The sequence below is a fragment of the Bison bison genome, unplaced genomic scaffold, assembly GCF_000754665.1.
Source record: "Bison bison bison isolate TAMUID 2011002044 unplaced genomic scaffold, Bison_UMD1.0 scf7180017864255, whole genome shotgun sequence".
Classification (NCBI taxonomy): Eukaryota; Metazoa; Chordata; class Mammalia; order Artiodactyla; family Bovidae; genus Bison; species Bison bison.
In genome coordinates this window covers 2,319,143-2,337,376 of record NW_011494827.1, presented here as the reverse complement: position 1 = coordinate 2,337,376, position 18,234 = coordinate 2,319,143, and the positions used below count along the sequence as shown (strand labels likewise).

At 51.2% G+C, this 18,234-nt stretch overlaps 1 protein-coding gene across 1 annotated transcript in view; it reads left to right on the top strand.

The window, feature by feature from the left end:
• The window catches only part of PPP2R2C (protein phosphatase 2, regulatory subunit B, gamma), a 63,537-nt gene that overhangs the window by 12,717 nt on the left and 32,586 nt on the right, over positions 1-18,234 (top strand). The window contains exons 7-8 of the mRNA XM_010847800.1: positions 4-131; positions 17,971-18,135. Coding sequence (XP_010846102.1) covers positions 4-131; positions 17,971-18,135 — 293 coding nt within the window. The remainder of the gene's footprint in view (positions 1-3; positions 132-17,970; positions 18,136-18,234) is intronic.

Genomic DNA, 18,234 nt, shown 5'->3' with positions numbered 1-18,234 from the left:
GAGGGTCTTCGCCAACGGCCACACCTACCACATCAACTCCATCTCCGTCAACAGCGACTGCGAGACGTACATGTCCGCGGACGACCTGCGCATCAACCTCTGGCACCTGGCCATCACCGACCGGAGCTTCAGTATCCTTTCCTGCCGCGGCCCCGCCGCCGACTCCATGGGCTGGGTGCACCAGGGTCAGGCATCAGTTGGCCTGTTGTAAGGGGCTGGCTCGGGGGGCTGCCGCGTTGTTCCGCCTCTTCAGGGGGGTGCCTCCTGGCTCACAATGTGAGTGAGGCCCAGGTTTGGAATCATGATGAGTTTATTACTTTAAAACTGAGGCTGCTGAGGGTTACCTTTGACCCTTCACCTCCTCCAGGGGTGACCCCCATCATCTGGGGGACTCACAGGGGACCGAGAAGGAGATGGAGACCTGGGTAGACCTCCACAGTGGTGGTGAGCTGAACCACCAGCAGATCAGGCCTTGCATGCTCAGAATAAAGTCCAGGAGAAAAGAGACTGGCTGTCCCTGAACTGTCTCACCAAGCTCCCAGCTGGCACCCCACAGGCTCTGATTGGGCCTCAGGGACACCCCTGAACCCATTACTGTTGGGGGTGCAATGCTCTGCTTGGCCAGGCCCCTCCCTGGTGCTGGAGGGGTCAGCTCCACCCCAGGACCGTGTCTGAATGTGGGAAGGGGTGGTCTCCTGAGGAAAAACAGGCACTGTTCCAGGAACTGGGGGCCCCTGAGATAGGTGGCTTGGACAGAAGGCCACTGCCATGCCTGACCTGCTTCCCAGCAGAAAAAGGTGAGGTGCCACACAGGAGCTCCAGGTCCGCGAATGGGGCAGGTGTGGGACTCTCAGGACTGCAGCTGGCCATCCTCAGCTCTCTGCGCAGCACTCTACAGTTTACAAAGTGGCTTGTCATTCACAGCCTCACTTGGTGTTCATGGTGGACATAAAAGCTGCAAAGCAGTGGCAGTGATATCATAGCCTATTTTATACATGAAGAAATGCATGCTCAGAAAGACACCCCCCGCCCATCCCCCAGCAGGGACAGAGTCCCTTGGCCTGGCCCAGTGCTCTTTGCCGTGCCCTCGGGCTGTGGTGTTGGGACAGTGACTCCCACCTCCTAGAGCCCGGATTTCCTTATCCTAGGACTAGGGTGGGGACGGTAACCTCTGCCCGATCCATCTTCCTGCGCTGTTGTAAGGACCGTGAATGCCAAGGCTCTTTAAAAATTACAAAGCCCTGCAGCTGTGTAAGGGGTTATGTTTCATTTCATTCATTTAACCATCAATTCCTCTTCTGTCCCAGGCCCCATGCTGAGGTCCAGGGACACAAGGGCGAATGAAAGAAACTCAGTTTCTTCCTCAAGGGCACCTCTGGAGGGACACAACGCTGACCTGGGTGGTATCAGAGATGCAAGCCTTGCTTGTAACTCAGGTCTGCACTCTCTTCCTGGGCTACCAGGGAGGACTGAGGAGTGGGCAGGGTTAGGATGCTTCCAGTGGCTTGAGGAGGCTGCTGAGGGTTCCAGGGTGGGTGAGGGGTTGTGGGTGCACATGATGAAACAGAAAAGTGGGGGGTCAGGACAGCTGCAGCAGGCCTGGTTGACGGTGTGAGTAGGGGACATCCTCCTGGGGACCACCGGTCTCCAAACATTGGTCATTCGCAAACCCCTTTTGCAACTATGACTCTGTCTGTACACGGTGCATTATTTCATTTTCTTTTCTAATTTTTCTAATTTTTATTAATTTTCTTTAAATTAAGTGGCTTTAATTTTACCTAAATCAGTGCATTTGGAAAGGAACATTAATTTTACTACCACAAATGGAAATAAAATGTATCAACACACATAAGTAGGAGGGAGTCATAGAGATAAATGCCATGAAAACAAAACAAGGGGAATAAAATCCATCCTCCACCCTGTCTGGTAGATCTTTCCGTGATGACGGAAAAGTTCTCTATTTGCATTTGTAGGATGGTAGCTGCAAGTCACGTGTGCCTGTGGAGTACCTAAAACGTGGCTAGGGTGACTGAGGAGCAGAATTTCTCATTTAATTTAGTTTGAAAGAATTCATGCTGCTGCTGCTGCTAAATCACTTCAGTTGTGTCCAATCCTTCACAACCCCATGGACTGCAGCCTACCAGGCTCCTCTGTCCATGGGATTTTCCAGGCAAGAGTACTGGAGTGGGGTGCCATTGCCTTCTCACTTTGAGTTAAATAGTCACATGTGCAGACTTTATAAATGTGTGTTAGACGAGGCTGGTTCTTTCTGTCGGACCTGGGGATGAAGAAGGGATTCAGGTGTTAGAGATATGATTGCACAAATAGATACCTTCTCCCTCATTCAGTAAAAAGACTGGAAAGTAATTGAAAGCCTTGCTTGGTATCTGGATCTGTGTTCTGAAAACTGTCTACCTCCTAACTGCTGTCAGGTGATAAGAAGCTACTGATGTACCCTAAGGAGAGGAATGGGCTTCCCTGGTGGCTCAGATGGTAAAGAATCCACCTGCAATGCAGGAGACTTGGGTTTGATCCCTGGGTCAGAAAGATCCCCTGCAGAAGGGAATGGCAACCCACTGCAGTATTCTTGCCTGGGAAATCCCATGGATAGAGGACCTGGTGGGCTACAGTCCATGGGGTTGCAAAGAGTCAGACACAACTGAGTGACTGACTTTCACATCACTTTTCACTTCAAGCAGGGCATTAGTACTGGTCAGCTTGCAGAGGGGTCCCTCAGGCTGTGGATGTATGTTGTGGATGGACTGGATTCTAGCAGACAATTCTGGAATCCAGGTAACTGAGTAGACCAGGGAGACACGGACCTGGGTAGGGTAGAGTGCGGCCATGGGCAGGAAGCCGTGAGATAGATGGATAGTTAAAATGATATTTGTAGATATGGGCCTGTATCAGAACTGTCTTTTAGATCACGGTGGCCACAGGACATTGGAACAGGTTAGTTGTTATTAAGAAAAGAGGACTGATCCATCCCAGGACTGCAGGCAAATCTGCCAGTCATTACTGTCAGCTTCGTGTGCCATATCCACTCAGTGGAGAGCATGCCATTCACTAGTATACTTATTGAGCCCCTACTGTGTGCTAGGCCCTGTGTTGTTGTTGTTCAGCCGCTCAGTCGTGTCTGGCTCTTTGCGACGCCATGAATCTGCAGCACACCAGGCTTCCCTGTCCTTCACCAGCTCCTGGAGTTTGCTCAAATTTATGTCCACTGAGTCAGTAATGCCATCCAACCATGTCATCCTCTTTTGTCCCCGTCTCCTCTTGCCCTCAATCTTTCCAAGCACCAGGGTCTTTTCCAATGAGTTGGCTCTTCCCATCAGGTGGTCAAAGTATTGGAACTTTAGCTTCAGCATCAGTCCTTCCAGTGAATATTCAGGGTTGATTTCCTTTCGGATTGATGGTTTGATCTCCTTACAGTCCAGAGGACTCTCAAGAGTCTTCTCCAGCACCACAGTTTGAAAGCATCAATTCTTCAGCACTCAGCCTTCTTTATGGTCCAACATCCATACATGACTACTGGAAAAACCATAGCTTTGACTAGACGGACCGTTGTTGGCAAAGTGATGTCTCTGCTTTTTAATATGCTGTCTAGGTTTGTCATAGCTTTTCTTCCAAGAAGCAAGGGTCTTTTAATTTCCTGGCTGCAGTCGCCATCTGCTGTGATTTTGGAGCCCCCCAAAATAAAGGTACAGGCTAGGCTCTGTTCCCATTGCTTAAATTAGAGAGATAAAGATCCATGTCCTCTTGGAATGGACATATAATTTAATGTTGATAAACCATTAATACAATAAACAAGCAAATATCCAGTACATGAGCAGGTGATAAGTGCTATGAGGAATGAGAGGGACCAGAGAGCATAGCCGTGTGAGTTTTTCTCCAGCCCCATTTTCTTTCATGTCTGCAGATGCCCAGGGGATGGAGAGGGAGCCAGGGTGGTGAGTTTGCAAAATGAGGATGCAGACATGGGGCTGATGGTATATGCAAGGGAGTAAAAATAGTGACTGGTCCCAGAATCTCAGCCAGCAGAGGAAGTGAGGGCTGGAGCATCAGTAGATTGGGGAGTCCCCATGGGCACCCAGAGAGGCTTCCTTGACTGAAGATCCTGCTATGTGACTCTGTTAGACCTGTGTATAGACCCTAATTTTGTGGAAATGAATTGTTAGTTGATCCAAATACACAAGTGTTTTGGCCCGTAGGGGAGTATGAGCATTATAGCATGCTGGTGATGCCAGGGCCGGGCTCACAGCAACCCTTGTCTGTAGGACCTAAATACCAATTAGGCAGACAGAAGGGGCTGAGTGGAATCTCCAGGGCATGTGGTGGCTGTGGAGACGTCCCTTGATTAGATCAGCTCATCAGGGACCCGGGTTGCATGAGGCACTCCCTATGGCCTGCTGCTGCTTCGCTACCAGAGTGACAAGACACAGGGACCCAGAGCAGAGAGGCCTGGCACCGTCCCATGGCGTCCAGCCTCCCCCTGGCAAGAAAGGTGTCAGAACTGTGGCTTGTAGGTGTGATGACGAGTCTGATAGTAGCTGGGTAATTAGAAAAGGCGTTTCATTTCCAACCTAGGAGGAGGCCAGAAAAGCTGATGTGACTCCACGCTGAGCTGGGGAATTGCTCTGAATTTTGAAATACCTTTTGAGCGAGTACTTCCTGGTGGACTCGGGACCTGGGGGCTCACATTCCTTTAACTCTTACTCTTCAGTGTCTTGATTTGCTCTGGTGCTGCTGTTCAGTCCCCCAGGCCCCTGGGAGCTTTCTGCTGTGTTTCCATCTCCTTGTGTCCAAACAATAACACTTTCTGTGCACACGTGCTAAGGCACTTCAGTCACATCTGACTGTTTGTGACCCCATGGACTATACCCTGCCAGGCTCCTCTGTCCATGGGATTCTCCAAGCCAGAATACTGGAGGGGGTTGCTATTTCCTCCTCCAGGGCATCTTCCTGACCTTGAGATCGAACCCACATCTCATGTCTCCTGCACTGGGAGTCTGGGTCGTAACACTTTCTACTTGGGTAGAATTGATTTTCATCAAAGGTTTTAAGAGAAAAGGAAATCTTTTTAATAAAGAAGAAAAAGTGGGCATTATTTTGACCAGTAAGAATAGTGATAGAGTGGATTCAGAGGACCTTTCCTCTTATAATTCTAGAATTGGCTGCTCTGAACAGAGGAGGGGAGACTGGTACTTCCTGAGCCTCCACCGTGTGCCAGGCACAAACAGGTGCTGTGCCTTCGTCTGTCAGCAAGGCCCCAGCCTCCTTGCCCTCTTTCACCCACAACATGGAAAGAAACTCCAAGCCCTTTCCATCCTCCCCCGATGGCTCTGGAATCCTGCCCTCCTCACCCTGGCCAAGGCTCAGCTCAGGCTGCACCCTTCCTTCCTGGACCGTTGCTTGAATTCCACCTTGCCTGCTTTGCTCAGCAGTCAGCCCTCCACAGAAGCTGGGAGAATGGTTCATCACCACCTCTGGTCTGACCACATCAGTCCTCTTGGTAAAGCTCTCAGTGGCAAAGCCATCTCGTGGTAAAGCCATCAGCTTCTGGAGAATGTCCAAATCCCTCCACAGTGCGCTGCAGCTCTTGGTTACCCTCACCCGCCCTCCACCCCTCACTCACCTCCCCTGGTCTCGTGTATCAGGCTTCCCCACACCTGGGTCATTGGGTTTCCCCTCATGCTGGTGGATGAGGGCAGTGCTCAGCCTTCCCTGGATCATCCTTTCTCCTTCCAGTCCACCTGGTTGGCTCCTGTTTGCCCACAAGCATCACTCACAGCCCCCTTTGCCCGGTCACTTCTCCTCTGTCCACTCTGGGCCCCTCTCAGGCTGCTCCGAGCCCCTCTGGGCCCACACTCCCGGGTCACACTGGGATTTTGTCATCTGTTAGTAGGAACATCTCGTCAGTTTTCTGATGAAACCGCTGTGATGAGGAACCCGGGCTGAGGCCTCTCTGTGTCCCCACACATAATGGAGGGCCTGGCACATGGTAGGGGCTTATGAATGGTTGCAGGTGGTGATTTTGGAGGAAGTTCCCAGTTTCCACAGTTCACAGGTCTTCGGATGTAGATGCCTCCTTGTAAGTCTGGGGTCCAGCATGAGGGCTCTGGGACCCCAGACACTAAAGAGAAGCAGCTGGGCTCTGGGGTCTGGCAGAATTGGGCTCAGATTCAATTTCAGTTATTGCAAAATGGGCCAATTTTCTTATCATGTGGATATTTGTAAGGAATAAAGGGATCATTCGCATAAAGGGGTCTGGCAGTTGGCTGGCATTAAAGCCCCCTTAGACCACTCCTTAGGCTCCTCAAATACTTAAGGCTGCTTTTCATAAAATCCCTGCATCTTCTGGAATAGTTGAAGCCCCATTTCCCCAGTGCCATCACCACATCTGTTTAATCAACCTCTCATGTCCTTTAATACCAACATTTTGAGGCTCTGAGGCAGTGCTGGGTGATTTTTCTTGAGTCTGAAAATCTTAGAGGTAACAGATTGCGCAGGCCTGTGGACCCCAGCTTTATTTTTAGCACCCAGAGACTTGTATAGATGGTTCAATTGATTTTTCTCTCCCCTGAGCGATCTCTCATGGTGGAAGCTGGCACCACACCAAGCCACAGCCTGGAACAAATTTCTAATTCTCATGTATGGAGCAGGTGCTGAAGCTCGGCTGGATGGTGAAGCAAATCCAAATTCTTAGTCAGCACCCAGCCACCTGTGGGCTGGGCTTGTTCTCCGCACAGAGAGCCAGAGAGGAGACTGACCAAGGCTCTTCCCCATGCTGAAACCCTAAAGCCTGGGGTTCAACCCTGCCTTCGACACTCCCTTGCCCAGTGACACTGCCTGTCACTCAGGCTTTCTGAGCCTCGCTTTTCTTTTCCATTTGATAGGGTGTGCCTCCTGTGCTGGGGGCTGTGATAGCAGAATGGCTGGTGAATATAGAGCCTGATGTGCTGTAGGCAGGATCCACATAGGCCCATGACCACTGTTAAGAACCTTACAGGCTGCCTCTTCTCCCCCTGCCACAGAAAAGGAAAGTGGGGTGTGTCCACACAGAAATGCCCCAAGTCTGAATCCCCCAGGTTGGCTTTCCACCCAGAAAACACACTGTTAAACTGTTATCAGCACCACTGCTCTGGGGGCTCAGGTTTGTCAGTTTCCACTCCAGGGGATGGCGCGTGCACGCTGTCCATGGTGCTGACTCCATAGGAGCCAGTGCTGCCTCCCATCATCACCCTCACCACCCCGCACACCACCTTCACCTCTTACTGAGGACTTACTCTGTGCCAGGCAGTGCTCAATCACTGTGCACATATTCACCTACTTAATTCTCCCACATCACTGTGGAGTAGGCATGATTAACATCCCCCCTTTATAGGGGAGGTAATTGCCATGGACAGAGGAGCCTGGTGGGCTACAGTCCATGGGGTTGCAGAGTCAGACATGACTTAGCCACTGAACAAGAACAACTAAGCCACAGAAAAGTTAGGCAATCTACCCAGAGTCACCGAGCTGGCAAGTGGGTGGGATTCAGACTTGGGGCATCTAAACACAGAACTGTGCACGTCACCATCATGCCACACTGCTTCTCGGTCATGATATTAACAGTCCCCATGACAGCCATGTTATTGCACATTTTTCTTGCAGGCACTGAGCTGAACGCACTGCACTTGCTACCCTTAATCCTCATGGCAGCTCACGCAGGTGGTGCTGTCATTCCACTATGCAGCTGTGGAGATGAGTTCTGAGAAGTTAGTGCACTTCCCTGTGGCCCCTCCTGGCCCTGGTCACTCAGATTGCCTTTCCATTTCCATCCATGCAGTAGTTTCAGGCTCTCGTTTTAGATCCTAAGGTGCTTTTCACACTGTTGCAAAACAGAGTGGGGATTAATTCATTACATGGGTGACCAGATGCATGGGCTTTGGCAGCTGTATGATGTTTCTAACATATCCTCTGGGTGGTGGGACATACAACTCTATCGTGCTTCCTGTCCCTTCCTGAAAGGCCTCCATGGCACTTGTGTAACACACTCCTGATTAACCTCCACTTTGACTCCAGGCTAGAACCCTGCCACCCACCCACTCTGTCTCCCTCTTAGGGCTCAAGCAACCTGCCCTCTCTCAACTCCTCACCCTTATACTTCCCCCTCACCTGGAACACTTCTGCCAGCCCGACCCTCTGCCTGGATAACTCCTACTCACACTCTGGCCTCCACTGAATGCCTTTGCCTCAGAGGACCCTTCCCTGACTCTCCAGACCAGCTCAGGGCATTGTTACAAATCTCATCACAGGTGCCCTTTATGTGTCTCCTGAAGCATCCATCATGAGGCTAGTATCTGATTTCACTGCTGGGCTAGGAGCCCTGAAAGGTCAAGACAGGATCCAGTTTGTTCCTTCTCGATGCCATGGAAGGGAGCCACCTAGGTGTGCATCCCAGCTGTGCCCACCGTGGGTTTCCCCTCCCAACCCTGAGTTGGATGCAAACCCAGGCATGTAATCCAGTGCAAACCCTCACTGTCCATCTAGGGTGCAACAAACATTATACCATTTGCAACCCGCTTAATTTCATGTCTGTTTCAGAAGAAGAGAACTCCACTGATTTTAACTACCTTTAATTGTTGCTCAAAGTACCAGCCATGTGCTAGGTCCTTATCTCCTTGATGAAGGAGATGTCATCTCCTTAAACTCTTCACTACAGCCGTTCAAAGCAGATGGTAATCACTCATTCTACAGAGTTTTGCAAACAAGCAGGTCACAGAGAGGCTGAGAAGTTTTCCAGAGGTCACACAGCTGTTATTTAATGGGGTCTGGTCTGTCCAGCCCTGGTTTTTTTGACTCAGAAGTCAGAGCTTTCTTGCCTAAGCATTTGGGAATCATATAAGCTGGCCCGTGGTAGAGGTGCGCAAACTACTCATCACAAAGAGAATATACTCCAGGGTTTCAGTGAGCTTGCGCAGTGAGCAGTTACTCAGAATGGCTCCTCTTTAATGGACGTGTGTGGCCCCAGCATTTTCTTAGAGTGAGATTGCTCCATCATAGTTCATAAGATTCTGAGCAGAGAAGAGAAGGAGGCTGTTATGGGCTGAATTTTGTCTCCCCCGCCAAAACAAAAAAAAAGCTGTATATTGAAGCTCTACCCCCCAGTGCCTCAGGATATGACTATATCTGGAAATGGGTCTTTAAAGAGGTGATTAAGGTAAAATGAGGTCACTAGGGTGGGTCCCAATCCAGTGTGACTGGTGTATTTATAAGAGGAGGAGCCTGGCACACAGACATACCCAGAGGGGATGATCACATGAGGACACAGGGAGAAGATCTGCAAGCCCAGGACAGAGGACTCAGAAGGAACCAACCCTGCCAACACCTTAATCTTGGACTTCCAGCCTCCACACCATGACAGAATAATTTTCTATTGTTTAAGTCACCCAATTGTGCCATTTCACTATGGCGACCCAAGCAAACTGATAAAGAGACACAGGTCGCCAGAAACCTCCTATAGAATCTTGCTCGGTTAGTGGAGTGCCCATACCTCATTCTTGTAGCCAGGTCATCTTTTGGAGAAAATTTGCTGAAAAAAAGCAGCTTTGCTGGCCATGCCCCAGTGAAACTGCCTCCACATGCAGGAGGCCTTCCAGGCCCCTCCATACCAGCGTCCTTGGGGAGCGTGTGTGGGAGGTCTTTTGTTGTGTGACCTCTGGCAGAGCTGCCTCCATCCTTACTCCTGCTTGGTCACCATGGTAACAGCCTCCCCTTCCTAAGAGCGTGCTCCTATGAGGACATCTGGATAAACCACGCTTTGCTGTGTTCAGTCAGTGGAGCCCAAAGCTGCATCCTTCTCATCATGGAGCCCTTGCCCACTCTCAACATCCAGCTTGCCCAGGACGGAGCCAGTCCAGCAAGCCCCAACAGCAGGGTCTTTGGGGGTGTTGGCCCCATGGCAGAACTCCATGGTAAGTGGAGGTACAATCACTCTGGAACAGAGCGGACAGTGGGAGCAACAGTTAAGAAGGCTGGACGTTAGGAAGCCAAGGTTCATCCTTGCTCTGCTTCTGCCTCTGGCCCTGGGCCAGTCACCTCCCTGCCCTTGCTTCCCTCTCCTCCCTCATGGGATTGGAGGGTGGGTGGTCCCTTTCTGCAGGGATGCCCAGGTGCCAGGCCTGCAGGGGGCTGCCCTCACCAACTCTCCAAGTGTCTGATAGTGTCTCCAGGCTTAGTTACTTGCTATATCTTCAGAGTCACTTGTCACAGCATAGCCACTCAAGCCTGTCACGACATTAGTTGATACTTGTGTGATTCCTGGGTGTCCGTGGAGTGCTTTCCATACCTGTTTCTCATTGGAGCTCCTCCCTGAAACGAACCCGTGACATTTATTCATTTCACGTGCTGGACTCATTTTATGGTGAGTGGAGATCTGCCCGGGGAATGAGTGACAGAGCTTGTGCCTGTGATCCCGGGACGGGGAAGGGAGACCGAGGTTGAGAGAGCTGCAGCTCAGAGAAGCGAGGGCCACAGGAGTGCAGCCACCTTCTCTCCGATGTTTCAGGACCCTCCAAGTGAGATCCCACACAGTGGTGTGGCTTCAGACCAATGATCGGCCAAGGTGCCAGGTGCCTGTGTCCAGCCGCGAGTTTCAGGACATCAGAAGATGCCCTTGGCAGCAGGAGATGAAGGCGTTTCTATAAAAATCCCCTCAAACTTGATGACTCTGCAGAAGACCCAGCTGAATTACATTCCTGTGTCCTTGGCAAGAAGAAACACAGACTTCACTCTGGGATGGAATAAACCCTTGTTTCTGAGCTTTACTGACCTCCAGGCATTTTACAGACTGGCAGTAAAGAGAGGCTTCTGTTACAACAGCAAGATTGCAACTCCTCTTCTAAACCCCAGGGTCAGCAAAGAGTAGCCCAGCAAGGAGAGGTGGGCTCAAGAATTTTATAAAGCTTGATGGGAACACTGCCATGCCCATTCATTTACATATTATCTGTGGCTGTTTTGCATCACAGAAGCAGAGTTGGGTAGCAGAAGGAGATCTTGTGGCCTGCTGAGCCTAAAATATTTCCTTTCTGGCCCTTTACAGAAATTGTCTGCTGACTGTGGTGTGGAGGGTTGACTTGTGCTTGTTCACACAAGCACCGAAGGAAAAGGGGCTGGAGCCAGGCAGCTGCTAGCAGCAGTACCAACTTCCCAGGCCCCCTCCTGCCCACCCGCCCACACTCCCACGGCTGGGCCTTTCCTCTTCTGTTCCTGGAGCCTCCGCCCACACTGGTCCAGAGAAGCTGTGTGACTGGCCCAAGGGAGTCTCCACATGGATTAAAGGCAGATTTGAGCGTGGAATCCAGGCTCCCTAGCAGCCAGTTCCACACTTGCCTGCAGTGTTAGGGCATGTTCCTTCTTACTAGTTCACTTACAAACCACCTTCTCCACAAGAGGCCCTGTCCTCAGCACGTCATCACATGCATCATCTTAATTATAGGAGGCGGACTGAGGATTTACAAGGAGAGACAATGATTTATCATAAGAAACCTTGTAACTGAATAATTGGCTTCCGTGGTGGCTCAGTGGTAAAGAATCCACCTGCCAATGCAGGAGACGTGGGTTCAATCCCTGAGTCAGGAAGATCCCCTGGAGTAGGAAATGGCAACCCACTCCAGTATTCTCGCCTGGAAAATTCCATGCACAGAGGAGCCTGGCAGACTATACAGTCCATGGGACCACAGAGAGTCGGACATGACTGAATGACTAAGCACACACACTACCCTAGGAGGTAAGGTGTGGTGGTGATGGTTTTCCTGGTGGCTCAGTCAATAAAGAATCTGCCTGCAATGCAGGAGAAGGGTCAATCCCTAGGTCGGGAAGATCCCCTGAAGAAGGAAATGGCAACCCACTCCAGTCTCCTTGCCTGGGGAATCTCATGGACAGAAGACAGGGGTAAGGTATGCCATTGTCATTTTGAACTTGGGGAAACTGAAGCACAGAGAGGTCTAGAAACTTGCACACACAGCTAGCAAGGAGAGAGAGCCTGGATTCAGCCCCAGGTTGTCAGGTTGTTCTCACCCCATTCCTCTGTCTCCCAAGTCACAGCATATTGCATATTGTAGATTCTGGAGCTCAATTCTGTTGCTGTACTCTGGCTGAGGTTGGGGCGCTGATCAGGGGCAGGGAGCCCCCCTGAGGCAGAGGCAGCCTGGGCTGAGGGCCAGAACAGAGGGACCTCCAAATGGAGGAGCCAGGACATGGAGGCAGGCTGGAGGTGATTAAGGAAGGAGTGCAGCAGGGGATTCCAAAGCTGCCCTGATTCCTGGCTCAGCATTTCAGGGCTGGAGCTGCTACAATAGGGACCTGCAGGGAAAGAAGCAGTCTGGAATGGATGTCGAGGAAGATGTCTATGATCCCGGCATGAAGCCCAAGACTTTATTTCCCAGCTTCCAGGAAGCAACCTGGGTGTCTGAGTTTCCTATAGATGGTATAACTTTTCACATACCATTTGGTTCAAAACAATAAAAATCTATTGGCTCACAGTTCCAGAGGTCTGAAGTTTGCAAAATTAAGGTGTTGTCAGGGCTGTGTTCCTCTGAGGGCTCCTGGGGAGTGTCCTTCCATGCTTCTCCCAGCTCCTGTAGTCCCAGGCATTGCTCCTTCGTCTGCCTCTGAGATGGCCTTCTCCTCTGGGTGTGTCTGCTTCTCCTTCTGTGCCTCTTATAAGGAACTTGTGATCAGATTTAGGGCCCACCCAGGTAATCTAGGAAGATCCCCCACCCCGCATTTTGAGATCCTGAACTTGATCATGTGTACAAAACCCCTTTTTCCAAATAAGTTCACATTCACAATCTCTGGGGGTTAGGACATGGATATGTATTGGTGGGGAGGGGAACCATTCAACTTCCTGCACTGGAGAAAATTACCTTGCACTCAGCCAAAGGGTGGGGACCAGAACTAGTCTACCTTCTGCCCTTATCCTCTCTGCGTGACCTGCTCCTCTCTCCACCTACCTGTGTCTGACAAACTTCCCTTGTAGGGAAAAATCATTCTTAGCTGCCAAAGTGTGATTGAAAGTGAAACAAAAGCCATCAGACACTTGGAGTACAATTAAATGGAAAAACAGAACATGAATAATTCATCCAGCTTTGCCAGGGGGAGGGGGCTCGTAAATGAGTCTAATTATACATCTTCCCAAGAGAGGTCAGTCCTGCCATGGAAGAAGCTCTGCCTACACCTGGGATTCTTGCAGCTGATTCCAAAATGGGCCTGGGGGCAGCACCTTGGGGGTTAATCCTCAAAAAGAAATGGTGTTCCAGGGTCATACTCAACCCCTCATTTTGCAAATAGGGGAAAACAAGGTTTACGGATGGAAATGATTATTGCATATGGAACTGAACATTCTAGAGAGAGCCAAGACCCCAGACACCTGGTCCAAGACCCCCAACTTCCAACCCAACACTGGTCTTGCCAATGTCAAGGCCACCGTGTATGGTCAGGTGTCTCAAAGTCCACAGGCATGTGGCCACTCGGGTGGGAGTCCCAAAGGAGTGTTTGGGGTGTCTGTTTGGGACGTTAATTACTGAGCTATAGAGGCCTTCCCAGGTGGCACAGTGGTAAAGGATCCACGTTCAGTGCAGGAGACAAAAGAGATTGGGTTGGGAAGATCCCCTGGAGGAGGAAAATGGCAAACCTCTCCAGTATTCCTGCCTGGAGAATCCCATGGACAGAGGAGCCTGGTGGGCTACAGTCCACGGGGTCACAGAGTCGGACACGACTGAGTGACTAAGTATACACACAGAGGCTTCTCCTCACCTACTTCCCTAGTCAGGAGTCCATCTCCAGGTGCCTGCTCAGTGATGTGACCACACAGATTTAGCAGGGACAGACCTACTCAATCATTCACCCCTCACACACCCAATGGCCAGCAAGGAGCTGGACACCCACAGGGAGAGCCTTGTCCTCGAGCAGAGCCAGAGGTGGTGGAGAAGCCGTCCTGAGACCAGGTGATGGTGGACCCAACTGGATGGCCATGTCCTGAAGGACACTGTGCTGTCCGAGGTGGCGGGGGTGGGTGTGGCCCCTAGGATTCAGAAGCACAGGTTGGCCGTGACCGTGTTCTTGTCTTCCTCCACCAGCATCATGTGGAAATGGGTCCTGTGCTTCACATCATCTTTCCCTGGCACCCACTGCATCCAGGCCTTTGTTTGAAACAACAAGCGATTCCCAGAATGACGCATGAGTCGTAAGAGCCGTGCTTCAGGACTGTTGGTGGGACCCAGGCATCAGGGACTCCACCTCTTCAGCCCACAGGGCCCCGGTCCATGTGGGTTCCCCCTCAGTCAGCTCTAGGTAGCACTGGTTCAGGCATATTCACTGTAGAGCCTGCAGACCCGATCAAGCCCTGTGGACTCAAGCCATCATGGCCTTGATCAAAGTTCTAGTGAGTGTCCTCAGGAGGCTGGCCAAAGTTGAACATGGTTGTCATGAGGCTGTCAGAGGGCTGTTAGAGAGGTGGGTCATGGGAAACAGAAAGCAGGGAGCAGGGACTCTGTGATCAGGCGAAAGGCCACACTCCTTTGCTTGGTCTTGGCCCCTGTGTGAGTCTGGGGCCAGGATCTGGGAACCTGGGAGAGGAGACTTCAACATACTACACTGCCTTCCCTCTGGCCACCAGCGTCCACAGCCTCGCAGGCTAGAAAGTGGTTCATAAACTTTCTCCATGAGCCAGAGACTTCAGACATCATATCTCTGCTCCTTCTCTGTCAAGCTCAGTTCTAAAACATCTAGGACATCTGGAAAGGAGAGCGAATTTGGATGCTGATTCAATCAAGGGGGTCAGGTGACCCTGAAGTAACAATCAGAAAGTCTCAGAAATGACAGCAGCCCCCTCACGCTACAAGCCCACCGGAGGTGACCTGAGGCTCACGGCACAGCACGTGCTGGCTCTTGGAGCTTCGGCCTGGAAGTGATATGTGTCACTTGTCACTTCTGTCCTCCATTCATTGATGAAAGCAACAGTCATGATGACCTGAGTCCCCTCGGGCGGGGGGACAGCTCTCCCTGGGATGCTCAGAGGACCACGTGCAAGGCAAGCATCCTCAATTCCCGAGGAGGGTGTAACCCTGGGAAACACGGTGAAACCCGTGTCCCTTGACAACTGACACAACCAGGACTCCAACGCAGCCTGCGTGCCCTGAGGACTGCATTTGTTTCTCCCAGCCCCTCTCTGGCTTTCTGTGCCCAGTCCTGCGGGAGAATCTGCTCCGTTTACAGAACATCTGACGGGTGCTGTACTGATGCGCGTGACATTTCGTAAACAACAGCACTTTTTCTCCAGACACCACTTGAAGTTCAGTAGGGAATTAAAGCGGTTGGGAGGAGGCACAGTCCGGTGGAAAGTCGTCAGTGGGTGCTCAGACCTGTAAGGACAGGGCTGCAGGTTGATGGAATTCGCATCCTATATGTCTTGGCTCTTTTTCTCTGTGAAACTTTAGTCTCACTTTTTCATGATTTAACCTCTGCTTCTTATTGAACCAGAAACCACAGTTTCCTGGGAAACCAATCCAGGCACTGACAGCATGCCTCCTTTTTTCCCTCTGTTTTGATGTGATTCTAAGTTTCTGGTTAATGGTGTGCTTCTAGCAGGCAAGATTTGAGCATTTGCACAGAGACCCTCCTTGGTGCCTCTGATTGCAACAGATTCAACCATATTTTCTGATGTTTTATAAACTCTGTTTACAGAAGTCAGAAAATACCTTTCTTACTCAGAGAGGAAGCAGTCTGGGGCAGGTGGAAGAGGCAGGGCTGACAGCAGATGAATCTCAGAGTTTCAGTTGGTATTTTCCAGATAATAAAAATAATAAGAGCAACTGACAATGTGTCAGGCAGTTGTCAAGGGCTTTGCCTCTTCTCATCTTCACAGCAAATCTATGATGTTAGAACTGTTAGCCCATTTTACAGATGAGGAAACTGAGGCATCAGGAGCTGAGAAACTCACCCAGGATCACGCAGCCAGGAGGCGGCAGAGTTGGAATTCTCTGAATCCAGAGCCCACATGTAAAGAAGAAGGAGGAGGCAGCTTTTCAGAGGGCTTTTCAGAAGGGGCTGCAGAGCTCCCACAGGGCTGGGGAGAACAGAGACCAAGAGTTTCACTGTCTGAGAGGAAAGTGCCTTCGGGGCACAGTGACTAATAGATCTGAAGCAGGAAAGATAGAAAGAGGCCTGGGTATGCTAGGCCTTGGATGATACACCCAGGGGTTCCAATTTGCTGTCGTAGGCAATGGGGGATGGACAGGAATCCAGCCTCACCACTTACTGCTGAGTCACCATGGACTGGTTGTTTACCCTCTCTGGGCTCCAGAAGTATCAGCCAAGGATTCTTCCTTTCCAAGCAACAAAATTCTTGGCCCTAAATAGAAAATGCTAGTTTCACTTCCTTACAGCCCTTCACAGGGAAGCAGGGCCAGGCTATCTCCCTGTGAGCCAAACAAAGGCATCCTAGCCCAAGAGTCAGGCGGAGGGGGCCACACAGGGCTCCCTGAGGCAGGCCATTGTGTATGCCCTATAATAACAGAGCTATGACCAACCTAGACAGCATATTAAAAAGCAGAGACATTACTTCTGACAAAGGTCCGTATAGTCAAAGCTATGGTTTTCCAGTAGTCATGTATGAATGTGAGAGTTGGACCATAAAAAGGCTGACTGCAGAAGAACTGATGCTTTTGAACTGTGGTGTTGGAGACGACTCTTGAGAGTCCCTTGGACTGCAAAGAAACCCAACCAGTCAATCCTAAAGGAAATCAGTCCTAAATATTCATTGGAAAGACTCATGCTGAAACTTAAGCTCCAATACTTTGACTACCTGGTGCGAAGAGCTGACTGGAAAAGACCCTGATGCTGGGAAAGACTGAAGGCAGGAGGAGAAGGGGACGACAGAGGAAGAGATGGTTGGATGGCATCACTGACTCAATGGACATGAGTTTGAGCAAGCTCCAGGAGATGCTGAACGACAGGGAAGCCTGGCATGCTGCAGTCCAGGGGTTGCAAAGAGTTGGACACGACTGAGCAACTGAACAACAAAACAGAGAATGTATTTATTGGCTCACATATTTAACCATCCAGGGGTCAAGGCTTCAGGTGGATCCTGATCTAGGATTCTAAAGACACTGCAGATCTCTCTTTCCATCCACTCTGTCTTTGGGGCTGTCTGCTCCACCCCCAGGCTCGGTTTCCCCTTGTCACGGCAGCAGACACAATTACTTCCTCGCCACACCACCCAGCCCTGCAGAGATGACAGAGCTGCATCCAGCATTCCCAGTATTCGAGTCTGGAGTCCTCTACTGGCACATCTGGTGCCTTATGCTCATCCTTCATGGTGACGTGAGTGGGAATGGAAGACGCAGGTCAGAGCTAAAAATCCAGAAGGGCAGAGAACCTCCTCCCCAGAGCAGAGTCTTGATGTTGTGGGCTCAAGGGCCTGGGTCTGGGAGCTGTGGAGGGGAGCCAACTCATAACCCATCCACTCAGATCAGACACAATGCACAGAGTGATGGGAGAGAACTGCAGTTCTCCACCTATTGTGTCCATGGTCCTGAACTCAGTAAAGGCTCCTGGCCTTCTGGGTTGGCAACTGGAAGAGGAGGGGCAGAGGGGAAACGCCTCACGGGTTGCCCTGTGTGGGGGCTGGACAGCTGATGGGCATCAGCTGGCGAGAGAGTACCAGTCAGGAAGGAGGCAGAGGTCCCGCCTTATGGGGACAGTGGGTGGGCACCCACAAGGGGTGTTGGACAGGCAGGTCTGCAGCCTGGGGACTCTGGGGTCAGCTATTTGTCCAGGAGTCTCGGTAATGGGGAGACAGCTCAGACTCGGGGTAAGCGGATGTGCCCAGGGGAGGTGTCTCGGTTACCCGAGGGTCTCCGAGCAGGGGAAGGCAGAGCTGCGAGGACACCCTCCCTTTGCCACCCCTTCCTTGACCCGGCTGCCCAGACATCGTGGACATCAAACCAGCTAACATGGAGGACCTCACGGAGGTGATCACCGCGTCCGAGTTCCACCCGCATCACTGCAACCTCTTCGTCTACAGCAGCAGCAAGGGCTCCCTGCGCCTCTGTGACATGCGTGCGGCCGCCCTGTGTGACAAGCACTCCAAATGTAAGTGCGCATGCCCGCCCGCGCCCCATCAGCCATTGATTTGGGCGGGGCCTCCTGGGTGTGGGTGGGCGGGGCATGGAGGTGTTCTGAATGGGCTGG